A 24,907-nucleotide genomic window follows, 5' to 3' on the forward strand; every position below is an offset into this window, starting at 1 on the left:
GCTAAACTTTTAACACTTTAAAAGATAAAATGTGTTGAAATGATTTAATATTTAACCCTGCCAAAACAAAAGAAATCCAAACATTGATGGGAGCTTGAATATCTCTCAATGTCAGTGCTTAGGGGTAGGAGGCCACCAAAAGATATGGTACCTGCTATGGTCTGAATACTTGTGTCCCCTTAAAATTCGTATGTTGAAACTTAACACCCAATGTGAGAGTATTAGGAGGTAGGGCCTTTGGGAGGTGATTAGGTCACAAGGCTGGAGACCTCTTTAATGGGATCAGTGCCCTCATACGAGACATTTATCCAGAGATCTCCCTTGCCCCTTTCTTCTACCATGTAAAGCCAACTAGGAAGTGGGTCCTTGCCAGACACTAAGTCTGCTGGCACCTTGATCTTGGACTTTCCAGCTTCGAGAGCTGTGAGAAATAAGTGTTTGTTGTTTATAAGCTACTCAGTTTATGGTATTTTGTTATAGCAGCTTGAATGGACTAAGATACCACCATATCCAGAGCCTGTGTTCTTCTGCCTGTCTCAGTCCAAGGAATTACACATGACTTAGCAATTTACTGAATCCATACTACGTTGAGGCCCAACTGCCTTGACAGAGGCTGTCTGCCTTATAGAGAGTCAGCTGTAAATGTTGGGAAGCCAATACGTACCGGGAATGAAACAGTACTGTTCTTATTAATACCCGAGTCTCATCATGATTCTTGTATTCTTTCCCTGTCACCTGCTATGGCTCTACATCAGGTTTATATGAAAGAATCTTTCCATTCCTCCCTAGGGCAGGGATGCAAGGCTATTTTTGGAAAAACACTTATGTAATTACTTCAATTCCTTCTTGTTACGATCCTCCTGTAGGGATGGCCTCAGAGTTCAGGCCCACAATCCCTTTTATAAAATCCTTGGACCAGATATGTTCGGAATTCAAAATTTTTTCAGATATGGTGTCCACAGCATAGGGTACACAAAACTTCCAGTGGGGTCCAAGTTAGCACCTCATAATCAAAGATATTAATGCTTCTACAGTGAAATGTGTGAATTTTCACAATACATAAAGACTGAAAATAGCTTCAAATCAGTTCTGGGCGAGCTTTGCCATCAAATGAGTTTTGGTGTCAAATGTGCAAAAAACAACTTTCAGTTTTCAGGCCATTTTGGCTTTTGAAATTGAGGGTAAGGGAGTGTAGATCTCTATTAGGTTTTCAAAGAGTTAAGACAAACTAATCTATTGGTGCTTGGAGAAAGAAGAGAGGAGACCTACCACCATATAAATCTAACCTAAGAACCTAAAATAACCTGAGGGGGCCTTTCAAAGGGATCTTTTAAACACCAAATTTGACTACATTAAGAAGGATTTCAGTTAAGTGGGTTGTCTTTCTTCCTGGGCTCCTGTCATATGACCTTGCCGTGTTTTGCTCCCCAGAGTGAGTCTGTGACGGTTCTACTGTCATGGAATCTGAGCTGCATTGCTGTCCTTCAGGGAAAGGAACCAGAAGTGGGCAGACCTAAGCTTTCTGAGACTCACAGAACATTCCCCGACTAGAATAAAAACCTCAACAAGGCAAGAGTGTTACAGCCAACTGGCATGCCTGCACTATGACTCCACAATAAAGTAATTACACAGTTTGATTTCTTAAGATAAAGACCAAAAAAGTTGCCTTTTCCCTTAACAGAGGGGAAGCTTTTCTTAAGGCCTAATCTTTGCAGTTTTAAAGGTGGAATTGGGAAGATTACAGTCTGGCTGTTTGTGCTCGAGACTGTATAGTAGCGAAGGGGTAAACTGTCCTTGAGCTGAGGGGCTGTCGCCAGTGGAGACATATGGAGATAAAGGCTTACTTGGCTTCCAGGGCCAGTGCAATGATGCCTGCAGCCATGGGGGCTGAGGCCGACGTCCCAGTGTGGTTGTCCGTGCAACGCTGCCTCAGATCCGTAGTGATCTAGAAGACAGAAGTGGAAAATTTAGGGCTCTGGGGTCAATGTGAGTCACATGCAAGTAAAAAGAAATTTACTCATAAAACTGGAATGGAGGGGTGTTGAAATAGTTGTTTTAAATTCCTTGTTCCTGCACTCCTGTGGCTGTATCACTTCCAGAGAATTGCCTGTGTAAATCAACTCTGAAAAGGGGAGGGTTTGGAAATTGGATTCCACTTGTGTTACAACCAGGGTGAGGACTGAGGTGAGCCTTTGGCCCGAAACATACGGGTTGTGCAAGTGTATCCTTAAATTTTACACCCTAGGCACCTCACTTGCCTCTCTCTGGTCCCAGCTTTAGTTAAAACGAAAGTTCTTTCATTACTCCAACATTTTAAATAATCAAACACGTTGATCCAACAACGAGACACTGAGTTAAGCACCTAGCATAAGGAATAAAAGCACAGGGTCTTGTTCCTGCCCTCCTAGAACTATTACATTGGAAAAGCTGCAGGTTTCAAGCAAAAGATTTATTCTGTCCTAGAAGGAACTTTGCTTACAGACTCATTTTTAGAATGCACAGAAATGTGACTTGGATGAACCAAGACTTCCTGATAGATTTAACACAAATACTAAAAACAAGGTTGAAGCCAGTGTACTTGATGTGAAATGAACAGATCTAAGTGCATGCTTGTATATTATAGGAGATCAGCCATTTTCTATTTTTTAAAGATCAAAATGTGAGAACTAGATCATTTTTTCCTCTTGGTTTGAATCTAGTTCACTTCAGCTGTGGCTGAATAACATGCCCATCAGCAAGGGCAGTGTTTCTCAACCTTTGTTCCACGATCATTTCATGAAAGAAGAAAAATTAAATGCAGAATCTTCATAACAAGAGAAATAAAGCACTATGGTATATAATTTTGCAAACCACTGTAATATCTAAGATCCTCCCTCCCTGATAAGAATCCTTTTTTGCCCCCTTGGGACTAATAGCCCTCCTGCTGGGAAGCTACAAGGCTTGTGAGATGAACTTAGGAGTCTCATTGTAGTTATTGGAAGACATTGGTAAAGCTTTCTCAGTCATCAAGACAAGTATATTGCCCATATTTTACAGATAAGAAAACTGAGGTGAAAGGTCATCAGAAAGGTGTAGGGGGATAGAGGTGGCGAAAACAAAGCCTTGCTTTTCTAAGGTGCATCCTTCAAAAGAATGCAGATTAGCTGATTTGGAAAGAAATTCGCTCATCACCGAAAGGAAGCACTGCATAACTCTGTAGAAATGAGTCCTCCCCTAAAAGTTTCCTCAGGGTCACATGAGGATGTCTGAAGGGACTCTTTAATTATCTGTCATGAATCGAGACTGACATCCTGGTGATTTAGTTTCACACGAGGCCATCAGTGCTCACTATCTGTTCTTTATGCCTTTTGACACCACTAATATTACCAGATTAGCCATACCAGAGAGGCACTGATACAAAAGAAATGGGAGAGAGAGTAAAAATATAGAGAACCATGTAGATAGGTGGTGGGAGAGAGGAGACAAGCCTTGCACTCTTTTCTGGAATAACTGAGAGCTGGGCAAGAGCCCGACCGTGTGTTTGGCAAGCAGGGCAAGTTGTTTCTAGATTCACAGACGTGATTAGCTAGCCATCCTCTGAGCCTCCACGGTGGATGTTCGCAAGATGTCTGGGTAAAGAGAGCCCTACCCACTTCTACATTAAGAAACTTCTGAGATTTTTCAATTGTTGACGTTAAAAAGATATTTCTTTTTGGAGGGAGCGAGGCAAAAAACCCCACATAACACAGATTTACCCTTTTAACAACTTTTTAAGTGTACAGTACAGTATTGCTAATTATATGCACTTGGCTGTGCAATCCTAGAGCTCTACGACATTTTCACCTTGCCTGACTGAAACTCTACCCATTAAACAACTCCCCACGGCCCCTCCCCAGCCCCTGGCAACCACCATTCTACTGTTTGCTTCTGTGACTGTCACTGCTCTAGGTACCTCATGTAAGTGGAATTATGCAGCATTTGTCTTTTTTGTGATTGGCTTATTTCACTTAGAATAATGTCCTCAAGGCTCATCCGTGTTGTAGCATGTGGCAGGATTTCCTTCTTTTTAGGCTGCATAATATTCCATTGTATTATATAGTATATTTTCTTTATTCATTCATCTGTCAATTGGTATTTGGGTTGCTTCCACCTCTTGGCTATTGTGAATAACGCTGCAATAAACATAGGTGTGTAAATAGCTCTTCCAGATCCTGTTTTCAATTCTTTTTTTTTTTTAAAGACCAACTCCTTTAGACCCACAGCTGGCCTTTTCGTAATTCTTTCTTTCTTTTCTCTTTTCTTTTTTTTCCTTCCTCCCTTCCTTCCTTCCTTCTTTATGGCAGCGTTGGGTCTTCGTTGCTGCATGCGGGCTTTCTCTAGTTGCGGTGAGCGGGGGCTACTCTTCATTGTGGTGCGCGGGCTTCTCATTGCGGTGGCTTCTCTTGTTGTGAAGCACGGGCTCTAGCAACGTGGGCTTCAGTAGTTGTGGCTCCCGGGCTCTAGAGCGCAGGCTCAGCAGTCACGGTGCACTGGGCTTAGCCGCTCCGTGGCATGCGAGATCCTCCTGGACCAGGGCTCAAACTCGTGTCCCCTGCATTGGCAGGCAGACTCTTAACCACTGCACCACCAGGGAAGTCCTCAGATCCTGTTTTCAATTCTTTTGGATATGTACTCAGAACTGAGATTGATGGATTGTTAAAAAGTGATTTCTATTTCATTTGAAATGATGGGTGAATTTGCAGCCTTATTTTCCAAAGGCCTGGTCCCTAAGTCAATGTATAAATACCCCAGCAGCAGCCTGTTTCCAGGTCTCCAGATATACTGTTGTTGAGAGGTGGCCTTGCCTGCATTTTTCTCATTTTACCTCACCCTCACGGTCACATTCCTTTGCCAAGTTTTTTTTCTTTTTTCAATGACTTGTGCCTGAATTCAAGATTTTTCATGACGCTTTCTCGGTTGGCTCATTTTGCTTATTCTTCAGCTGCACCAGACGCTTTCAATGTACAGAAACAAATCCAGAATAGAGACGCCAAGTGTGTGCAGCATTTGCGAGTGTAATAAATAGCTACCTCCAGCCTCACCTCCAGTGAACAATAAAAGTGTTACGATGTTGGATTGGCCATAGGAATATGCTCCATCCAAATAGGGTCCGCAGGTATATACACAAATGATATATACTTAAGTAAACAGCCATTTAGTACTTTTATATATAAACACCAATTTACTGTTAAATGCTATTAATATAGGCAAGTTTGTAGAATTCCACATTATTATCATTGTGCTTTTATTTTTTTTTTCCAATCACTTGAACTAAATGAAACTTGAGTAGTGAGTAGGGGTAGAAAGGGAGTGGAACAGGAAGGTGATGGAGAGGAGGGAGGTTAAAAGGAATGGAGAGAAAAGAAACAAAAACATCCTCACTCCCTTCTCATCCTGCTTTAAGTGGAAACTCCAGCTGGGTCATTTCAAGAGGAAGTTACTGTCAGTGGTCAAGATATTGAGGTGTAAATTACCGGAAAGATCTAAGGCAGGTTTTCATCATTAAGAGAACGCACAGCATCAGGAAATTTTTATGTCCATCTTTAGAAAGAAAAGGCAAAGACCACCAAGGAGCATGCAATTTTAAAGAAAAATGATGCTCCCCAAACTGGAACCACATGGGGTAACCCCATTAATCACAACACATGCATACAAGAACTGACAGTGTAATTTAAAGGAAAAGTTGCATTCGACGGTTGGCCCACATCATGGGGCTGGGAATTCAGAGAGTTGATATGTGAAAACAGAACAATAAAGCGCATTAAGTTTCAATTCCATTTTAGAATGTCTCAGAATTTGGTTTTGGTCCCGCTGGCGCATCTTCCATGCTCTAAATTCCCCAAATTCACTACCCAAATCAGAAACAGAATTTTTCTGCACAGAACTTCTCAGATTGCTCAAGAAAATATCATTTCTGCCCATCAGAGTGAAGGAAACAGGAGATGACACCAGGCCTCACACCAGATCAAAGCTGTCTTGATCAGCAAATTAGATTTTCAGCCTCTCCCGGGATGGGTAGCAGATGGGCTTTTGGACTCCACAAAGTTTGGGATGTCATCTTGATTTGGTGAGATGGGGTGGGTATTCAGGTCGAGTCAGGCTTCTGCTGTTGAAGAACCATCCCTTTTTCTCATCCTAAGCTCTTATTTCCGAGTATTTCACATTTCGATTACTTGGGCTGATTGGATCTTTTATTCTAGCCTGTTGATGTAATTCTCCAGGGAATCTCAGTTCAGATTGAGGCTGGCTATAAATGACAAATCTTTACACAGTTAGGAGTTTCTATCTCCCTGATACCTTGTGATCTGTTTTATTTTGAAGGTGCCATATTGTCTCATATCTGTTAAAAGAGCAACTGAACAGATATTTTTAAAACATGAAATGATTCTGTCTGTCAGGTTGAATTTGTTTCTGGTGTCGATTTGGATTTGGATTAGAAAGGTGCCCCCCCAAAAAAACCTGTTTCAGACACATTTCTGGAGGAGGATAAGGGCAGAAACTACATCTTAAATGTGTTAACGAATAAAGTAGGAGAAGCTGATTTATTAAGCACAGCAAAATATAAAGGAACCAAAGACTAACGCTTTCTGTGTTCACCAAAGTCACAAAGACTGGTGTAAAATTCGATTATGACTGACAAAAGACCACACAAAATTCCACTCCCATGTTGCAATGAGAATCTGTAACTGTAAAGTGCAAACGTAAGGTTTTGCTTATCAATGTGAGGTTAATATCACGAAAGAAGGATCCCATCTTATATCATTTTTTGAATCTCTATAATGTTCAGCTCAGTGCTGGGTACAGAGCAGAGGTACAGTATTTATTTGTTAAGTTGAATTACTAGTGTCAAGCTCCTTTCTACTCATTTTGTTCTATGTTTTAAACTCTCCCACTTATTAGGAAAGACTTCAAGGTTACTTCTTTATCGATTCTCCAAATAAGACTTACATAAACTTATAAGCAGCCTACAAAAATTATGTGTGTATGTGTATATACACAATCCAGGGGCTAAAGTATAGCCATTTCTCTTCCTACTACTATTGCTAACACTAGCTGCACTGCTTCTAAAACCACCACCACCAGCAACTTGCAAAGAGCAAGGCAATGAGCGATAGGTGTGTATGTTGTATATAAAATATATTTGTTTATATAAAATTATATTGGATCCACAAGAACTCTGCAAGGAAGATATATCAATACTATTTATTAACTAAGGAAATGGAGGCTCAGAGAGATTCATGAGCCCAATGACGTGCAGCCACTAAAGAGCTGGTAGGTGGTGAAGTATTAAATCCTGAAATGGCAGCAAAAGAAAAAGCTGAGCTACAGAGTGTAGTCACCCATGAGAGCAAAGGTGGCAGTTCCAGACCATCACCAGCAATTATGGCGAAACTGGCCTTGGGATCCAGCCCCCGTCAACCAGTGGGTATCGCCATTCTCCTTTGGGCCAGAGTCAAAAATCAGAATTTTTTAGACATTTTCCTTCCCTCTTTTTAACATTCTCAAGAGAATATGGATCAGACGTCTATACAAACTAAACACATCTGGATTTGCTAGTCTTTCACTCATGAAAAATCATGACATTTCCCAAATCAAAAGGAGAAACAGAGAGATGATAGCAATGACTGCATCTGAATAACAAATTCGTTAGTGCAGAGGGTACTTTCTGCAAAAGGAAATGTGTGGCTGCTTAGGAATATTAAAAGCAATAAGATAATTCCTCCGATGGAACTGGTCTTTCAGGCCAACCCTGAGATACCCCAGGCAGCAAGTTTGTTTTGAACACAAATAAATAAAATGACATCAGAAGAGGGCTGAGCAGAGCATATATTTAAACCCGGGCTCACAAGACCCAGGAGGCATACGATGGCCCCCATATTCCAATCACTGAGACAAATTACTAGAGGAAAAAAAGACAAAGGCTGAACAAGTCCCCAAAGAAATATAATTTAATGATGGGAGTGACTGGGGAGGGAGGGGAGCTTTATCTCTATCAAAGAACTTGGGAGAAATTCAGGAGGTAGTGAAGGGTTACATAAAGACAGGATCTTTAAGGCTCCTTGACACTAAGGATGGTTGGATGTACAGCTTTCTACAGCGGGATTCCTGTAGGCAATTTCCTATGTGAAATATATTGTCACGTACCCTCTGCCTTTCTCCAACCTACCAGTAGAGGAAGATTCTCTGAAAGAGAGTACCTACCTGCCTCCTGTGACTGTTTAAATGCCTTGTGAGGCTTCTATCTTTCTCAATGTCAGTTACTCCTGAACATTTATCAAGCTCAGGCTCTGGGAAAGAACAAAGTCTTCAACCTCAAGTTGTTTCCATTCTAGCATGGAAAACAGTCAATAAAAAAATGTATAACATCATGTTAAGTAGCTCTAAGGATGCCAGAAAGAAAACTGAACAGGATAAAAGAGTAGAGTTTGGGGGGAGGGGAGTGCCATTCTTTCAGGGGAAGGTGAGGAAGAACAGCCTCCCTGATAGGAAATTGGAGAAGAGGCATAAATGAAGTGGTTTCTGGGAAAAGAGTGTTCCTGCCAGATGACGCGAGTCGCACAGGAGGGCCCTGGTTTGAAATCACACAAAAGGCAAAAGGTAACTTTGGGGAGTTCAACGCCAGGCCACGGGAATTAGCCACTTAGACTGGCAAAGGGCTTAGGTGTTTTGCCAGAAGACCGACCGATCGTCTGAGGGGGTTAGGAAGAGGTCTAACGGCATGAAATTCAAAATTAGTGAGCCATAAAAATAAAAATGTGCTGTTCAATACAATCACCAATAGTCCCATGTGGATATTTAAATTTAAATCAGTTAAAATTTAATCGGAATTAAAATTAAAGTTCTTCCACGCACTGGCCATATTTAACATGCTCGACAGCCACGTGTGTCTAGTGACTACCATTTTGGCAGCACAGATGGAGAACCTTTCCATCCTAGCAGAAAGTCCTACTGGACAACGCTGATCTAAAGGACTACAAAGCAAATTGCTCATTGTATTTGGAGTGTATAAAATTTGAATACACTGTCATCAAGAATATAAATGAAAGTAAAGGTAATAAATTTAAAAATTAAAATTACTTTCCATATTCAAAAAGAACGAGTGGGCCAAGTACTGAAAAACAGTGGATGCCTATATAGTCCGCATACTTTTCTTTTTTTTTTAAATCACTGTGAAGAGAACCCCAAACAGGCAAGAAAAGCACCATTCTTTTATACAGCCCCATGCTGGAGGTCCCTGGGAAGGATCTGGGGCATGACAGCACATTGGTTACAAGGTGGGCTGGGGGTTCAACACAACTTTGGTTGGAATCCAGACTCTACCACTCACTACGTGTGTTTCTTTTAACCTTTCAGACTTTAGTTTTCTCATCTGTAGAGTGGGGACAATACTTGATCTTCCTGCATAATGTTTTGGGGATACAAAGAGAGGATGCATTCAATGTGCATAGCACACTACCAGGCACACATCAGAAGGGCAAAAAATGTTATATTTATGACATGTTAATATAACTGTAAATGTACTACATGTCTGGCATGGAATAAAATGCATACGGTGTTGTTAATAAAAACATTATTTCATAATAACCAGTCACTTCAACTGATTTCTATTTACCTTATAGGGGAGCTTCTTATCATAGTAATCTTGATATTTTAGTTGCTTCACTTGCTATAATAAGGTTCAAGGCCATCACTGATCCGAAGCTATTAAAGCATGCGTGGAATACCAAGGTCCACAACTGTACGATAGTGATGGTAGGAAACCAAGGGATGGAGACTTGGCTACGTTCTGAAACTCAGGGCAAGGTTTTCCTACTTGCACACCATGAAAAGGACAAGAAAAAATTATTTAACCAAAGTGCTTTCCCAGAAGCAGTGAGATCTTTCCTCTCTCCTGGATCCTCAGCGTCTGCCTCAGTTCAACTCACAAAGGTGCTCTATGAATGAAGAATGACAACTGTGCTCTTCTGAAGAAGCTGCAAATGACAAAAGGAAATGGATGGACTGGGGAGGGGAGCCCCAGAACAAAGGGAGACACTGCTGTTCCTGTAACACTCAATCACGGATGCCACTAACAGGATGCGGGCATCTCTGAGGGACCACAGACATCTGGTTCAAAGCATGGTGAAGAAAAGGTCCCAAGCGCAGAGCAGGATTATTTGTCATTCTGACATCTAGAAGGAAAAGGAGCAGCTGGACCATAAAAGCCTGATGTTGCCGCCAACTCTCCTCACGTTCAAACTGTTAACATGTTTACCATCAAAGTGCCATTCTTTACGGGGTGGGTGGAACGGATCATGGTTCTACAGATTGGAAAAACGAAGGTGCGACAAGCACCTCTGTTAACAACAGCTGGAAAAACGACCAGCCTAAGCTCCCACGATACAGAAAGCTACCCTGACTTAGGGAACAAGGGTACCAGCCACTTACTAGGTGGCTCGTTGCCACAGGCGTTGTGTAAGTACCTTAGGCTCAGTATATTGCTGTCTTCATGAAAATTTATGAGGCTGGTTCTGGCTTTACCTCCATTTTACGGAGGAGGAAACCAAGACTCGGTAGAGGTTACTTAGCCACTGAGTGGTCTGTCCGTAGCTAGAGATTATAACTGGGAACAGCTACCACATTCCTCTCCAACTGAGGGTAATCTGGAGGTTCAGGTAAAACAAGAGAATCTGAGAACTGGCTAGAGAAAAATTCGTACAATTGCTGCTACGAAAATGGGAGAGGTTAAACAAAAGGCAGAGCCAAGTAAAAGGTAAACAGGTCACTTTATATATTCAGTGAGTCAGTAAAGGTTCTGATATCAGAAGCAGCAACAAGGGAAAAGTGAAATATGACCTGAATCAAGGATACTGACATTAAATCATGGCGTCCATCTTTCCTCTCAAGCCCTATCCCCTCACCACAGAATGATCGATTTGTCCGTCTGTGGAAGAATCCTAAATGACCACCCAGTCAATGGGGGTCATAGCAGCTACCACACCATCACAGTAAGTAGTGATGAAAAGCCCAGGAAGGTCAAGTGTAAGGAGTAAATCTCAGGGTAGCAATTTTGAGGTCCCTCTATCTGCACTGTCCTCTTCCATCTGGGACCCGGCAACACTTCCTTCCTCCTTGATATTTTGCCCATTGGATTATAATCTTCCCTTAAGGAAGGCACTTATGGAACTTAAAAACACCTCTCTCACAACAACTGCCCCATAGGAAATAATAGCACTAGATGGGCATATTTACTTTGAAGCAATGGCGAGTTTTCATTAACATGCCTTCAGACTCTAGAAGTTTGGGAAGACAATTCTTATTCCAGAGAGTTTTCATCAGGATTTTCATGATGCAGAACTGACGGATGCCACTCAGTATTAGTGGGCCTTGACCAGGAGCTCTGAGAGATGAGCAAATTTGAAAGCCAAAGGAACATTCCTAGATTAAAACATTTCCATAATGATGGTAAAGTATCATAGAGCATCACTTTCCCATGAAGAAAGCCATGGAACTTCAAAACTTGTCATCTCTGTATTTTCTCCTTTTATATTTCACTTTGTATTGTGGAATATGTTTACTGATGTATGATGGAGGTACTTCCAGGGTTACTCATGTGCATATTTTTAACCCAATTATTATGAAGGGATTAGAGAAAGATGGGCACAGATGGGATATGCATAGGGGTAGGCAGTTTTTATTTAAATCAATCTGAAAAATGTAACTTAAGAGGATAGTGAAAGGTAGCCGAGAAATCAAACGTGAAAATCCTATAGTAATCAGGAATCAAGAGGAACCAAATAGATATGGATGAAGAATTACAGGAAGGAGGTAGTATCTTATCACCTCTATTTCCACTGCCGTATAAAGCCAGAGGGAGCATCGCAGAGTGAACCAAACCTGCGTGAATCACAGGATCTGAAAGCAGGGTGTTGGCTAAATGCTAAAAAGTGTCATGTATAGCAGCTTAGCTCCACTTTAGAAAGACAAACCCCGAGACATTTTATACAACCACGATCAGGAAAAGAGCAAAGTGCAAAGGTGTCTGAAATTTAGAGTCAGTCGCACAGTGTGGGGCATCCTAAAAGTCAGACCTCTTTTGAGCACCAATGGGTCAGGTAGTGTGCAAAGCACTTTCTATCTACTTGCTCATAATCACTGAAATAACTCCATGAACTAGGTATTACTAAATGCCCTCATTTTACAGGTGAGGATCTTGAGACAGAAAAATTATGTATCCAAAGTTACCCAGCTAGTAAATAGTTCCAGAGTGAACGAAAGCCATGCCGGCTGGTCCTGCAAACCTAAACTCTTAACCATTTTACCATCTGCATAGAGAGCAGAGCATGTTGGTAAGCAGATCACACAGGACTACTGTGCTTCTCGTTCAGGCAAACTCTGTGCTGCAGTGTTAGAGAAGCACCTTTTACATAGGTTTAGGTCGCACTGAATTCGTTGTACTTACTTTGAAACCAAAGTACTCAAGCTGAAGTTCAAAGGCAGTACGGGGACAGAGCGATAGGGAACTGGGCTGAGAATCCCACCCAGTCTTTTCTCTGCCACCAACTCACAAGGTGAATGTAGTCCATTCATTTGTCTTCAATAAAACTGAAGCTTAATCATGTCTAAGGCCACATTCAATGCTGGAATGTAATGACCCAGACAGGCTTTTTCAACGACTTGGTAACGGAATGGTAATATTTACAAATACCTGTGTTGAGTAATCAGCTAATCTTTCTATTTCCATATATTACTTGTGCATATAAATGTATGGTCTCCATTTGTGTTTCAAAGTGAAAGATAAATAAACCAATCATGCCAGACATGCAAATGTCACATACTATTTTCTTATCATAGGACTCTCCGCTGCTGTAGGTTGTGGCCAGCGTGGACGAACACTCTTCCAGGTACCAAGGCTTCTTTCCACTTTCGGCTGTGCTGCTGATGGAGATGGTGTAGATGCTGTTGGTGTAGCCATCACAGGAGCAGTGGTCTTTGCTCCTCCCACCATTTCCCGATGCCCAGACAAAAACAGAGCCGAGGCCTCTCCGCCCCTGCACACAAACAGAAAAACTTAGATGATGGAAGACATGGGTCACAGACTCTAGATGAAGACAAGATCAATATCAACATGGCAGAATGAAGCATTTGCAGAAGGGGTACGATGCTGCATTAATAATGTGCTGGATCTAAGCTGCTTTCTGAAGTAAGAGGAGTTGCTTTTAAAAACTAATATAGGACTTCCCTGGTGGCGCAGTGATTAAGAATCCACCTGCCAATGCAGGGGACACGGGTTCAATTGCTGGTCCGCGAAGATCCCACATGCCGCGGAGCAACTAAGCCCCCGTGCCACAAATACTGAGCCTGCTTTCTAGAGCCCACGAGCCACAACTACTGAAGCCCGTGCACCTGCAGCCCGTGCTCCGCAACAAGAGAAGCCCCCGTGAAGAGTAGCCCCCGCTCGCCGCAACTAGAGAAAGCCTGTGCGTAGCAACGAAGACCCAACGCACCCCAAAAATAAATAAATAGATTTATAAAAGAAAAGACAGAACTAATCTGGATGCAATGTACACCATGACGACTACGGTTAATACTACTGTATTGCACATTTGAAAGTTGCCAAGAGAGATCTTAAAATCTCTCATCACAAGAAAAAAACTGTAACTATGTATGGTGATGGGTGTTAACTAGACTCACAGTGGTGATCGTTTCACAAATATATACAAATATTGAACCATTAGTGTTGTATACTTGAAACTAATGTCAATTATATCCCAATTAAAAAAAGAAACTAAAATATTACCTTTCACCTGATACAGTCATAGAAGTAACAAGAGCACAAACAGTGACGATCATAAGGGCTAACATTTTACTAGGTACCTACCGTGGGCCAAGCACAATTCTAAATGTTTTACATGAATCAGACTGAATTCCTCCAACAACTCTGTGAGAATGGTACAATTTTTGTCCCCATCACACTGATGAAGAATTGAGGTAAAGAAGTAATGTTTTTAAGGTCACAAGCCAGTAAGTGGAAAGACAAAATTTGAACCCAGACAGCCAGACCTCAGAGTTGGAATATTATTAGTCACAATTACCATAGTCATATTATATTCCTATAAATCTTCATCCACATGAAGTGGCCGCTATTATGTACCCGCATTTGATATATGAGCAATGTGAGGTGCACAGAGGTAATGTATTTATTCTGAGATCACATCACCAATAAAGGGCAGAATTTGGGATGATGCCTTCCTTCCAGAGCTGTGCTTCCTCTATGCATGGCAGGGATATTAATTATGAGGGATGTTATGGATGCTACCAGAAATAAAAGGATTTCAAGATCAAATATGTTTGGGAAATTCTGAATTAAGCAAAATTAAACAGGTTCCCTTATTGCAGAACTTCTAAGAGTCTTTAGTGAGTGACGGTTCATTGCAAAACTAAGAGGGAGGCACGATCTGAAGTAATTTGCAAACATATTTGACTGTGGATACCTTCTTCAACCAGACCCAAGAAGTTTTTCTTACATGCTTTATGCCCAAACTTGGCATAAACTCAAAGACTTTCCTAAGGTCATAAAATAATTAAGGAGAAGAAGCAACGTAGAACACAGATGTATTGAAGCATATGGACTATTTTTCTCTGTAAGATGAGATCTTCAGAAGAAAAGAGAAACATAAGCCAAAGTGAAGAGCATCTCTCAGAACAGTTACAGCTGAATCCTTCAGAAAGTCTACCATTTTAAAACTACAAGGCATGCTGGAGGACACGTAGGTCAAGTCTATCACTTTGTAATTAGGAAGTGCGAACCAAAGTCCCAAAGCTAGTGATGACTAAACCTCTTTCTTCTTTCCAGGCCCCAGCTCTTCTGGTGTCAGGTGGAGGAAAAAGTATTTGGAGTGTTGTCCTGGAATTTCTGGAAAAAAGAGCCAAGGAAAGAGAGATGACAAAGAATCTGGAGTATCTTTGATAAACTCTCCCTGACCTTGAATCCTCAGGGAACAGAATATTTATAACAGGATTTGACCTGACCTGAGCATGGATTTCTTTTTGCCCTTCAATGTGGAAAAATGCAATATGATTACACAGGAATGGGAAAAATTCATGGAGAGGGGGAGGAACTTCTGGATGTTATTGCCACTAGACAGCTGGACCTGGTTTACCATCCTTCAGTTTCCCATCCAAATATTCATGAAACATAGAGAAGGATGCAAAAATCACCAACCCATCATAAACTAAGGATTTTGTCCAATGCTTCCAATTCTCCAGAGGGAATTACTCCTCACTATGGTGTGGGTGGCCAGATTGAGAAACTCTGGCGACTGACTCAGGTCTATACATCAGAGACAGAACGTCGCAGCCAGGGAAGAATAAGAAGGTTCCATTTCATCACCAAAATGTGCCCTCCCCATCACACACTGAGGGGCTGTGTCATCGGGAAGAAGCACGGTCACAGCAAAGCTTTACCTGACCTGTCAACAGAACACATGAGATAATGACAAAACCTACCTGGTTTAAACAGAACCATAACAAGGTAATAGATTAAAACCCACAAAATGATGAAAAAGCACATATGGCACAATCTCGTTCATGTATCTGTGTAAAATTATGACTGAAAAGATCTCTAAAAACGTATTTCATTTTAAAAGAATAATAAGACAATGTTCGGAAGGTACTTTTATGTTGTAATATCATTACAAATGTAGGCTACAAAATGATACAGTATAGTCTCAGTTTAGAAAAAAGTGTATGTGCATGTGTGCGCAATGAAGTTAACGTGTAGTACAGTTTTACGCTTAAAGCTACCATCAAGTGACGATGTAGTAGAACTTATCCTGTTTGGTAAGATTAGGAAAGAATTTTATTTTCTTTTTATACCTTCCTTCCATGACCATGTATGATTTTTATAAACAGAAACAAACACATTTATTCCTCTATTGAGAGGGAAAACCTAGGGCTAATTCTTAAGAGATAATACTTTATTTATTTTAACATCTTTTTTTTTTTTTTCCTGCGGTACGCGGGCCTCTCACTGTTGTGGCCTCTCCCGTTGTGGAGCACAGGCTCCGGACGCGCAGGCTCAGCGGCCATGGCTCACGGGCCCAGCCGCTCCGCGGCATGTGGGATCCTCCCGGACCGGGGCACGAACCCGTGTCCCCTGCATCGGCAGGCGGACTCTCAACCATGGTGCCACGAGGGAAGCCCAAGAGATAATTTTTGTTTTATAATCAAGGAGCGTTTTATACATAGAAGGTTCACTGTGCACTAAAAACCACAGAGGCTAACATTTACAGAAACTTACTACGTACCAAGGACTGTACAAACATTATTCTGCACAATTCAAGTCTATATCATTATTTTACAGATGAGCAAACTGGGAATTGGAAATGCTCACTAAGGCCAGAGCCAAAGCTTAAATTCCACTGGGCATGGCAAAGGCAAACTCCAAAGGAGGGTATGGGGTCAGTAACTGCCTAAAGGGAGCCAGGGAGAGAGGAGTCACTGAAACGGGAGACAGAGGGGCTAATAGGAGTTGAAATCTGGTCAGGGGACTCGCCAACCCATGTCGGCCCTGCAGGGAAGAAGCCAGGGGAATGTGTGCTGAGCAAGACCCCAGTCTCTTCCTCCCTCTCTCCCATTTTTTGCCAATGTATCCCAAGGCTGAACCCCAGCAGAAGCCAGAGGACCTGGATCCCATAGAGATCAGTACCCTAGAGCATGAGGCTTGTGGAGAGAAGGGGAGACAGGGAGCTGGAGGACTGAATGGAAGATGTACCTTCACATTCCCAGGGTGACTGTGTTTGAAGATAGAGCCCTTAAAAAGTAATTAAGGTTAATGAGATCATAAGGGTGGGGCCCTAATCAGACAGGACTGGCGTCCTTTTAAGAAGATGAGACAACAAAAGTGTGTGCACAGAGGAAAGGCCTTGTGACAACACTGTAAGAAGGCAGCTGTGTGCAAGCTGAGGAGAGAGGCATCACCAGAACCTAACTCTGCTCGCACCCTGATCATGCACTTCCAGACGTCTGGCCTCCAGACAGTGAGAAAATCCACTGTTGTTGTTTAAGCCACCCAGGCTGTGGCATTCTCTGACGGCAGCCTGAGCTGACTAACACAAGGTGAGAGAAGGAGATAAAGGAGGAGCCGCACCCCCGTGGAGGCTACAGCACATGCAGATGTTGCCACCACTCTGTCTACAAGGCAACCTGACCTTTGCGCCTGTGTGTATGACTGATGATTAAAATCCCAGAAACAAACAGACTGAATCTGTGGGCTGAAAATGCCATAAAGACAGCTGCTAAAGATCTCGGGGGCTGATCTGAAACAATTAGCAATTCAAAGGTTTATTTACTACAGATGCACAGGGAATTTTCATTAGTGGGCAATATTCAGAAAACCAAAACATATGTGGTAAAAAGAAATCTGGACATTTCTCTAAAGCTCAGAGTAATTTAAGAATTAAATCTTAATGTGGGATGTAGGGAGAGGGGAAAGTGGGCAGAATATTATAAAGAGAAAAGGATCTTTGAGACACGTATTTTCCCGAAGTGTAGGAAATAACATTATTGTATAGTTCGGTAAAGTACTGTGATTACAACTGGTTATATTAATATAACTTTGTATGAGGAAAGGAAAAGAATCCTCTAATTTAACTGGGTGCCAAGTTAAAAGTTAGTAAATTTACAGCGAAATATACTGTGAAATCCACACAGGACCAATTTTTTTTTTTTTTTTTTTTTTGCAGTACGTGGGCCTCTCACTGCTGTGGCCTCTCCCATTGCGGAGCACAGGCTCCGGACGCGCAGGCTCAGCGGCCATGGCCGACGGACCCAGCCGCTCCACGGTATGCAGGATCCTCCTGGACCAGGGCACGAACCCGCGTCCTCTGCATCGGCAGGCGGACTCTCAACCACTGCGTCACCAGGGAAGCCCCACACAGGACCAATTTGACCAAATTCTAAAGATTCTCTTTCATTGTGTATCTATCTAATTGTGTATGTGTTTCTTCTCAAGTATGCCCTACAAAAGTTAATTTATATACGCCATAAACATTATTATTAAAGGCTGGAAAAAAACTGGATTTTCTTGTGGTTCAGGTCAGAAAAGGATACTTTATGCTGCGTTATCAATTAAATCATACATTGCAAGTCAGGTTTAGAGAGGTATAGACTTTAATGGAACTAAATTTCTTTCTTTAAAACGGTGTGATAATTTTTCAGCCAATACAGCTAGATTGTATTTGGTATTTTAATACTACTTCTTTTCCATATTGCTTAGAAAGTAGAGTTGACCCTTAAACAATGGTGGGGAACAGGGGTGCCAACCCTCCGCACGGTTGAAAATCTATGTATAACTTCGAGTCAGCCCTCTCTATATACCGTTCCTCCATATCTGTGGACTCAACCAACTGCAGACTGTGTAGTACTATAGTACTTACCACTGAAGAAAAAAATCCGCCTCAAAGTGGACCTCTGCAGTTCACACCTGTGTTGTTCAAGGGTCAACTGTATTCTTAAAGGGACATGACTAAGTGACCAGAGGCTTCTTGCAATACAAAAGACGGGACATTGTGCTGGGTGCTTTCACATCTATTACTTAACGTCAAGCAAATTAGACATGCATTTCTACAGATTAAAAAAACTGAGTAACATTAAGTAATGGGCACACTATCATGTAAGGAGAGTAGGGTGGAGACAGGAGAGGGAGACCAGTAAGTCTGATCAGAACCTACATATCTGTATGTGTCGACATGAAGAGACACAGTAAAACAACTGTAGGAGGAGGAACTCTCTTTTAAGTGTGATGTCTTCCAAGTACAGCCTGATACCCAGTTTACCAAAGCCCCTCATTGCTCTGCTCCCTGCTTTTTTCTGATCTTCGTATATCAGTGAGAGACGAGCGCAGCCCTCTACGGAAGCTCTTCCATACGTGGTTCACAGATACAGGGGCTTCAGGTTGAAAGAGGTTGGAGAAAGACAAGGACACCTACAACTATTTGGTAGCTGAGACGTGAAGAGAGAACTGTTCATCTTTTAAAGCTCAAAAACATTCTGACAAAATAAATCCTGTTCCTTAACAGAGCAGGGGTCACTGAAAGAAACAGGTCTGGGTCCAGAATCATGACGTAAACGCAAAACAAGAGCAACGACAAACTTTGGAAAGGTTTTTGTAGCTCACCCAAGATGTTTGTTTCAGAATTTAAAAATACATATAGCTTTTTTTTTTCGGTACGCGGGCCTCTCACTGCTGTGGCCTCTCCTGTTGCGGAGCACAGGCTCCGGACGGCGCAGGCTCAGTGGCCATGGCTCACGGGCCCAGCCGCTCCGCGGCATGTGGGATCTTCCCACACCGGGGCACGAACCCGTGTCCCCTGCATCGGCAGGCGGACTCTCAACCACTGCGCCACCAGGGAAGCCCAGCAATTTTTTATGTTCTGTTGACTTTTTAATAACACACTAAAAATATTAGATGCAGTTATTCGTGATGACATTAATTTTATCCGGCACAAATGAAAATCGATTGTATACGTTTCCGGAGCATACCAAATGCAGTCGACTTCCCTTTTAAAGGAATAGAGAGCCTGATTATGATTGTGGGACCAGCTGCTGGTGACAACAGTTGTAAGCATTTCTGGTAAAATGCCACATTTAAAAACGCCACTTATGTCTACATTTAGGGTCTTTCCATGATATTCTTTGTGTTCTAGTACATGAAGGAGAAGCATGATGCACTGAATTCAGGGAACCCAAAGGTGACCTTAGCTCAGTTTTCTAAAAGGACACTTGCAGTCATACGGCCAAAGACTAGTGTAAAGAATGATCGATCAACAGCGCAAATACAGAACTACCCCAGATTCAGGTTCCTGATAAAAAGCTACTTTTATATTTATGGTGTGAATAGAAAGAAGAAAAAAACCCAAATTGAGTTGCTTATTCACCACATCTGCCAGAATATAAATTCAATAGAGCATCAGCTCACTGAAGGCTTGTAGAATCAGTCCTGTCATCAGAGCTTCCCTTTCTTCAGAAGAGCTGACAGAGGACCTGGACACATAATACAGCTTCTCCCACCTTATCACCAAGTGCTCAATGGTGTAACCCTTGGCTCCTGGGAGTAGTATTACATCAGGGTAGATTTCGTTTACTTTGTTTACTTCTAAAGTAGAATTAGAAGAAGCAAATCAGTCTTTCATGGAGAAAGGATAGTAGAAGATCTAGGAGTAAATAAAGACCAGGTGTGTTTACTAATGGAAATAAATATGCTTTCAAGCAAATCATTTTATTCCTGTTAACCTGCAGATTCGATGTACATTTAGAAACTCCACATAATAAAAACGTGGAGGCGAAGAATGTGCTATGGATGTTATTTAAAGCTGGACACATAAGAGGTTCGTACAGTGAAATTTTACATTTCTACGTAAGGAAATTAAGGGACTAAAGTGAGCAGAGCCATTCAGTGGCAGAAAAGCTAGGACCAGATAATCCAGTCTCAGCTCAACCAATGCTCATCCCCGCTGACTAGTACTGACACTGGGTATTCCTAAAAATGCTTGACAACGTGGTTTAGAGACATATTGCTTAGCAATAGTGCATTAGAGGAAAAACAAAAAAACCAGAAACAAACCCCAAAACCCTTCCCTTCCTGCTTTATCTCATTTGCCAAATCAACAATCCCCAAGTAATTGTCTGCTTTTCATGTTTATCTATGGTCAATTCATATTGATCAATGCCCATCCCCTTTTTTTTCTCAGCCCTTGTCTTCCTCATCTGACTCAAAGAAGCCTCAGAAAGACTCAGGTTATTATTTACTTCTGGTCACTCCCACAGTCCTGCAAGCTCTGAGCCCTGTTCCAGCAGTTTTCCCAGGGCCTGGGGAAGGCTAACACCGGTCGCGGGGAGAAGCATGCAGATTGGGTTTGTCAATTTCTCATTCCAAGCAACTGAAAGAGTACGTTTGAATGTCATCTGCCCTCTGAAATAATCACAAGAATGAACAGCACCAACGCAGGTATTCTGGACATTCACCATCCCAGCACTCCCATTTTGAGGGAAAAAGAGACACACCTCCCAAAGGTTTCTCCACGTTGGATCATCGCACAGCAAATGCAATGTCATGCTCAGACTTTCAGGAGAGCCAGACTCATGAAATGGAGAAGGATATTTTCCATATTCACATTAATTCCCTATTTTCAAACTGCCCAGAAAGATACCATCACCTTTAAATTATACTGAAGGAGAATTTGAAAAATTCCTTTCACAGAGAATAAAAACATTTATTATCAATAGGGGTATGAAAGGAATTTATTGCAAATGTTTGGAAAGGCACTTGGAAAGAAGGATGGATACTCCAGCAATATTGAAAAGTTAATACTCTTCTCTAAGTTAGCTCTGGGGTAGAGAATGCCTCCTGTGGGCTGGTTCCAACTCCCAGCTCAGCTCTGAAGGGGTGAGCAAAGCTGCCGCTCTCTGGAGCCCATCCTGGGGCTTGAATGTCACACAGGCCTCTACTCCATGAAGCAATGACTTTGACCTTTTGTGGAGTAGCTCATAACATTTCTGAAAGGCAGAAAATCAGCTCCTTACAGTTTCTTCCCATAAACATAATCCTGATTCAAATGAAAGCAAATCACACTTCTGAAAAAATTACAATTGATATTAAGCTTATATTATTTACAAGACTGTGGTGGATACTCTAGGGTCCTTAAAGAGGCACCGAACGGTGGCCTTCCTCGCGGGGGGAGACCAGCAATTGGTCTGAGCACTGTGTATGTGAGACCTCAGTCAGTTTTCACGATGGCTCCATAAAGTATTATCATAGCCTTGTCTCAGGGAAACGGAAGCTCTGATAACTTAGTAACTTGTTCCAGGTCAAAATGCTAAGAGAGAAACCAAACTGAGATTTCAACTCTGGTCTTTGTGACTTTAAAGCCGATACTTTCGACATCATCACAGGCTGCATCCAGGGATGAAGAAAAAGGGAGAAGCTAGTGAAGTTCAGGATATGCCAAATCAGTTTGCCTAGATGATAAATTTCCCAGGAGTCCAGAGGAGAGCAAGGTCCCTGATGCAGTGTTCACTTTCATGACCAGAATTAAAACTACTGTTGGCAGAGAGCTGAGTATGCGGAGACAGGCCTGTATGACGCACTTCTTCAGAGCAGGTATCACACGGAGCATGGGGGCCAGGAGCACAGGCTCGGAAGGCAGACCTGAGTCTGACCCACAGTCATGCTTCTTAATGACCAGGTTACCTACTTTGCCAAGACTTGGTTTTCAAATCTTGAAACTGGGGGATGTCCTGTGAAAATTATCCCTATGCCTAACTCGAGAGGCTATCAGAGGTAATAATCATAATAATGTTTACAATCCTGAATATTAAATGTGATTGTTTTCCTCTTAAAGATGAGGAATGTAGGCTCAGGGCCAGTGAAAAGAAGTCTGCAATAAAAGCCATATATACGTTTAAATCATCGGATACTATCAACTCAGTTCAATTGATCCTTGTTTATTACACAGTGGCCTTTCTTTTCTGGTTGCTGCCATGTTTTGTTGAAGGAAATTTATGTACCTGTCCTCCCCATCAGCTTTTTCAAATCTATGTTTAGAATCACAGACACTCAGAATTGGTATGAACCTCAAGTTGACCTAATCCAATCTCTGTATGATTTTGTATCTTCCCTATAACAGGGACATCCAGACTATATTAGAATGACTCCCGTGATATGGACTTCATTTATCCCCAGGTGGCCCAGGAGTCACTAAAAATTGAACAAAACAAACTAAAAGAAAAGAGGACTGTTACTGATATGTGGTTAATCCATGAGTAGGACAAAGGGAATTAGAATGGAATTTGCAAAAGTTGAAAAAAACCACTCACAGTGTTAATAACAAATCTCTAAACTAAAAACAAGGTGACAATAGATACCTGACGTGCATTATACAAGGCTAGGACAAATTTGTGCTTCTTTCCATATAAACGCATCACAATTCACAAGAACACAGTAATCTAAATCTGATACTTGGATATCAGATAATCTTCAATTACACAACGTGAAACCACCTATGTATTTATGAAAACATCTATTTCTTTGTTTCCAAAATGGATAATGTTCTAGTGGGTCCATTTGGCAAGTCGCTTCTCAGCTTTGTTAAAGTTCTAAAAACACAGAGTTCCATCAGTACATAGTTAAATTCTAAGGGAGGATTTTAAAAATAAACTCCAGTTTAAGTTAATTTTTGGGACTTCCCTGGTGGCGCAGTGGTTAAGAATCTGCCTGCCAATGCAGGGGACATGGGTTCAAGCCCTGGTCCAGGAAGATCCCACATGCCGCAAACCAACTAAGACCGTGAGCCACAACTACTGAGCCTGCGCTCTAGAGCCCACGAGCCACAACTATTGAGCCCGCGAGCCACAACTAGTGAAGCCCACGTGCCTAGAGCCTGTGCTCTGCAAGAAGAGAAGCCACTGCAATGAGAAGCCCGCGCACCTCAACGAAGAGTAGCCCCCGCTCGCCGCAACTAGAGAAAGCCTGCGCGTAGCAACGAAGACCTAACGCAGTCAAAAATAAATAAATAAATTTAAATAAATAAATAAAGTCAATTTTCATGAAGTGAAACTGATATTAAAAAAAGCTCCCTTGTCTATCTTTGCCTGCCCATATATTATTTCAACGTTTTACAACATTTGCCAACTAATTTAACAACAATCTGTCATTTACTAAAATGCAAATGGGTACTAAGCCTGCTGCAGCTGGGTGTATATCAGATAAAAACATATCCTTCCCGAGTGGAATTGGTTCATTTCATTATGATTATTATTACTGCTTTATTATATAAGCTCATTATACCTCTTCTCTCCTGTTTTTGTGAACATGTGCCTTTAATTTAAGGGTGAAGAAACTGTGTGTGTGCATGTGTGTAAATGAGACAATGTGTGAAAATAAAGCATGCTTGTGCTTTCAGCAAATATTCTAAATATTCAATCAGTTGTAAAATCTGGTGAATTGAAAAGGAAATTGATGATAGAAAGGAGATATACTAATCAGAGACTTCATAAGAGACTAGTTTCCATCGGGACCCCTGAATAGAAGGGCAGAGTGAGGATGGGATGAAGGCCACTGTTCCAACAGGGAGTTAGAGACCAACGATTCCGATTTCACCTACTTTTGTTCCCCATCCTTGACACTGGTTCTGTCATGAATTCATTGTAATGCCTTAATGGATAACCCCAAAGCCTAAAAGGCTCAAATAAAAAGAATCTGAAATTGAAAGTATACTTGCAGATAAAATGGCAAAGCAAACACTATAAGCCATGATCCTACAATACCTACAATGAGCCCCATGATTTCTCCAGATAAAACATTAAGCTAAACGTCAAACCAGTGCTTGGTATGTAGTGAATACTTAAGAAATATTTTTTGAGTAAAATAATCAGGGAAGTACTGGTAATCCGAATACAGGGTTTTCTGATTATGGGAAAAAGAAAAGATTCAATTCTATGTTTTTCGCTTGTTTTCTAAAGGATATTATTAAACACACTTGTCAGGAAACTGTGAAATGCTGTCAATGCATTAGATGCCTGTTGAGGAATATCAAATGCATCATTAAAGTTTAATAACCCAACTAGGGCAAAAAAGATGACTGCAAGGCAACTAGACTGCACACAGTACGTTTTGTTATCGTGTGTACTTTAGTCTGTCCTTATTGTTCACCAGATCTGGGAGTCTGATGGCTCTTTGTCTAGAACCTTTACTCATTGTTACATGGTGAGCTCCCTGAAGACAAGTCCTGAGTATTATTCACCTTCCACTAGCACCTAGCAAAGTGCCTGGACTATTATAACCACCAGTGAGTGTTTCCTGAATGCAACCAGAAATAAATGAATGAAGAAAGAGTCTATCAAAGACAAT

At 41.6% G+C, this 24,907-nt stretch overlaps 1 protein-coding gene across 3 annotated transcripts in view; it reads right to left on the reverse strand.

Annotated features, from left to right (window-relative positions):
• Positions 1–24,907, reverse strand: part of PCSK5 (proprotein convertase subtilisin/kexin type 5) — a 313,374-nt gene that overhangs the window by 118,779 nt on the left and 169,688 nt on the right. For all 3 annotated transcript variants that reach the window (XM_060300834.1, XM_030876984.2, XM_060300835.1), the window contains 2 exons: positions 12,837–13,049; positions 1,845–1,945 (listed from right to left, as the gene is read on the reverse strand). In XM_060300834.1, coding sequence (XP_060156817.1) covers positions 1,845–1,945; positions 12,837–13,049 — 314 coding nt within the window. The remainder of the gene's footprint in view (positions 1–1,844; positions 1,946–12,836; positions 13,050–24,907) is intronic.

Source organism: Globicephala melas, chromosome 6, assembly GCF_963455315.2.
Source record: "Globicephala melas chromosome 6, mGloMel1.2, whole genome shotgun sequence".
Taxonomy (NCBI): Eukaryota; Metazoa; Chordata; class Mammalia; order Artiodactyla; family Delphinidae; genus Globicephala; species Globicephala melas.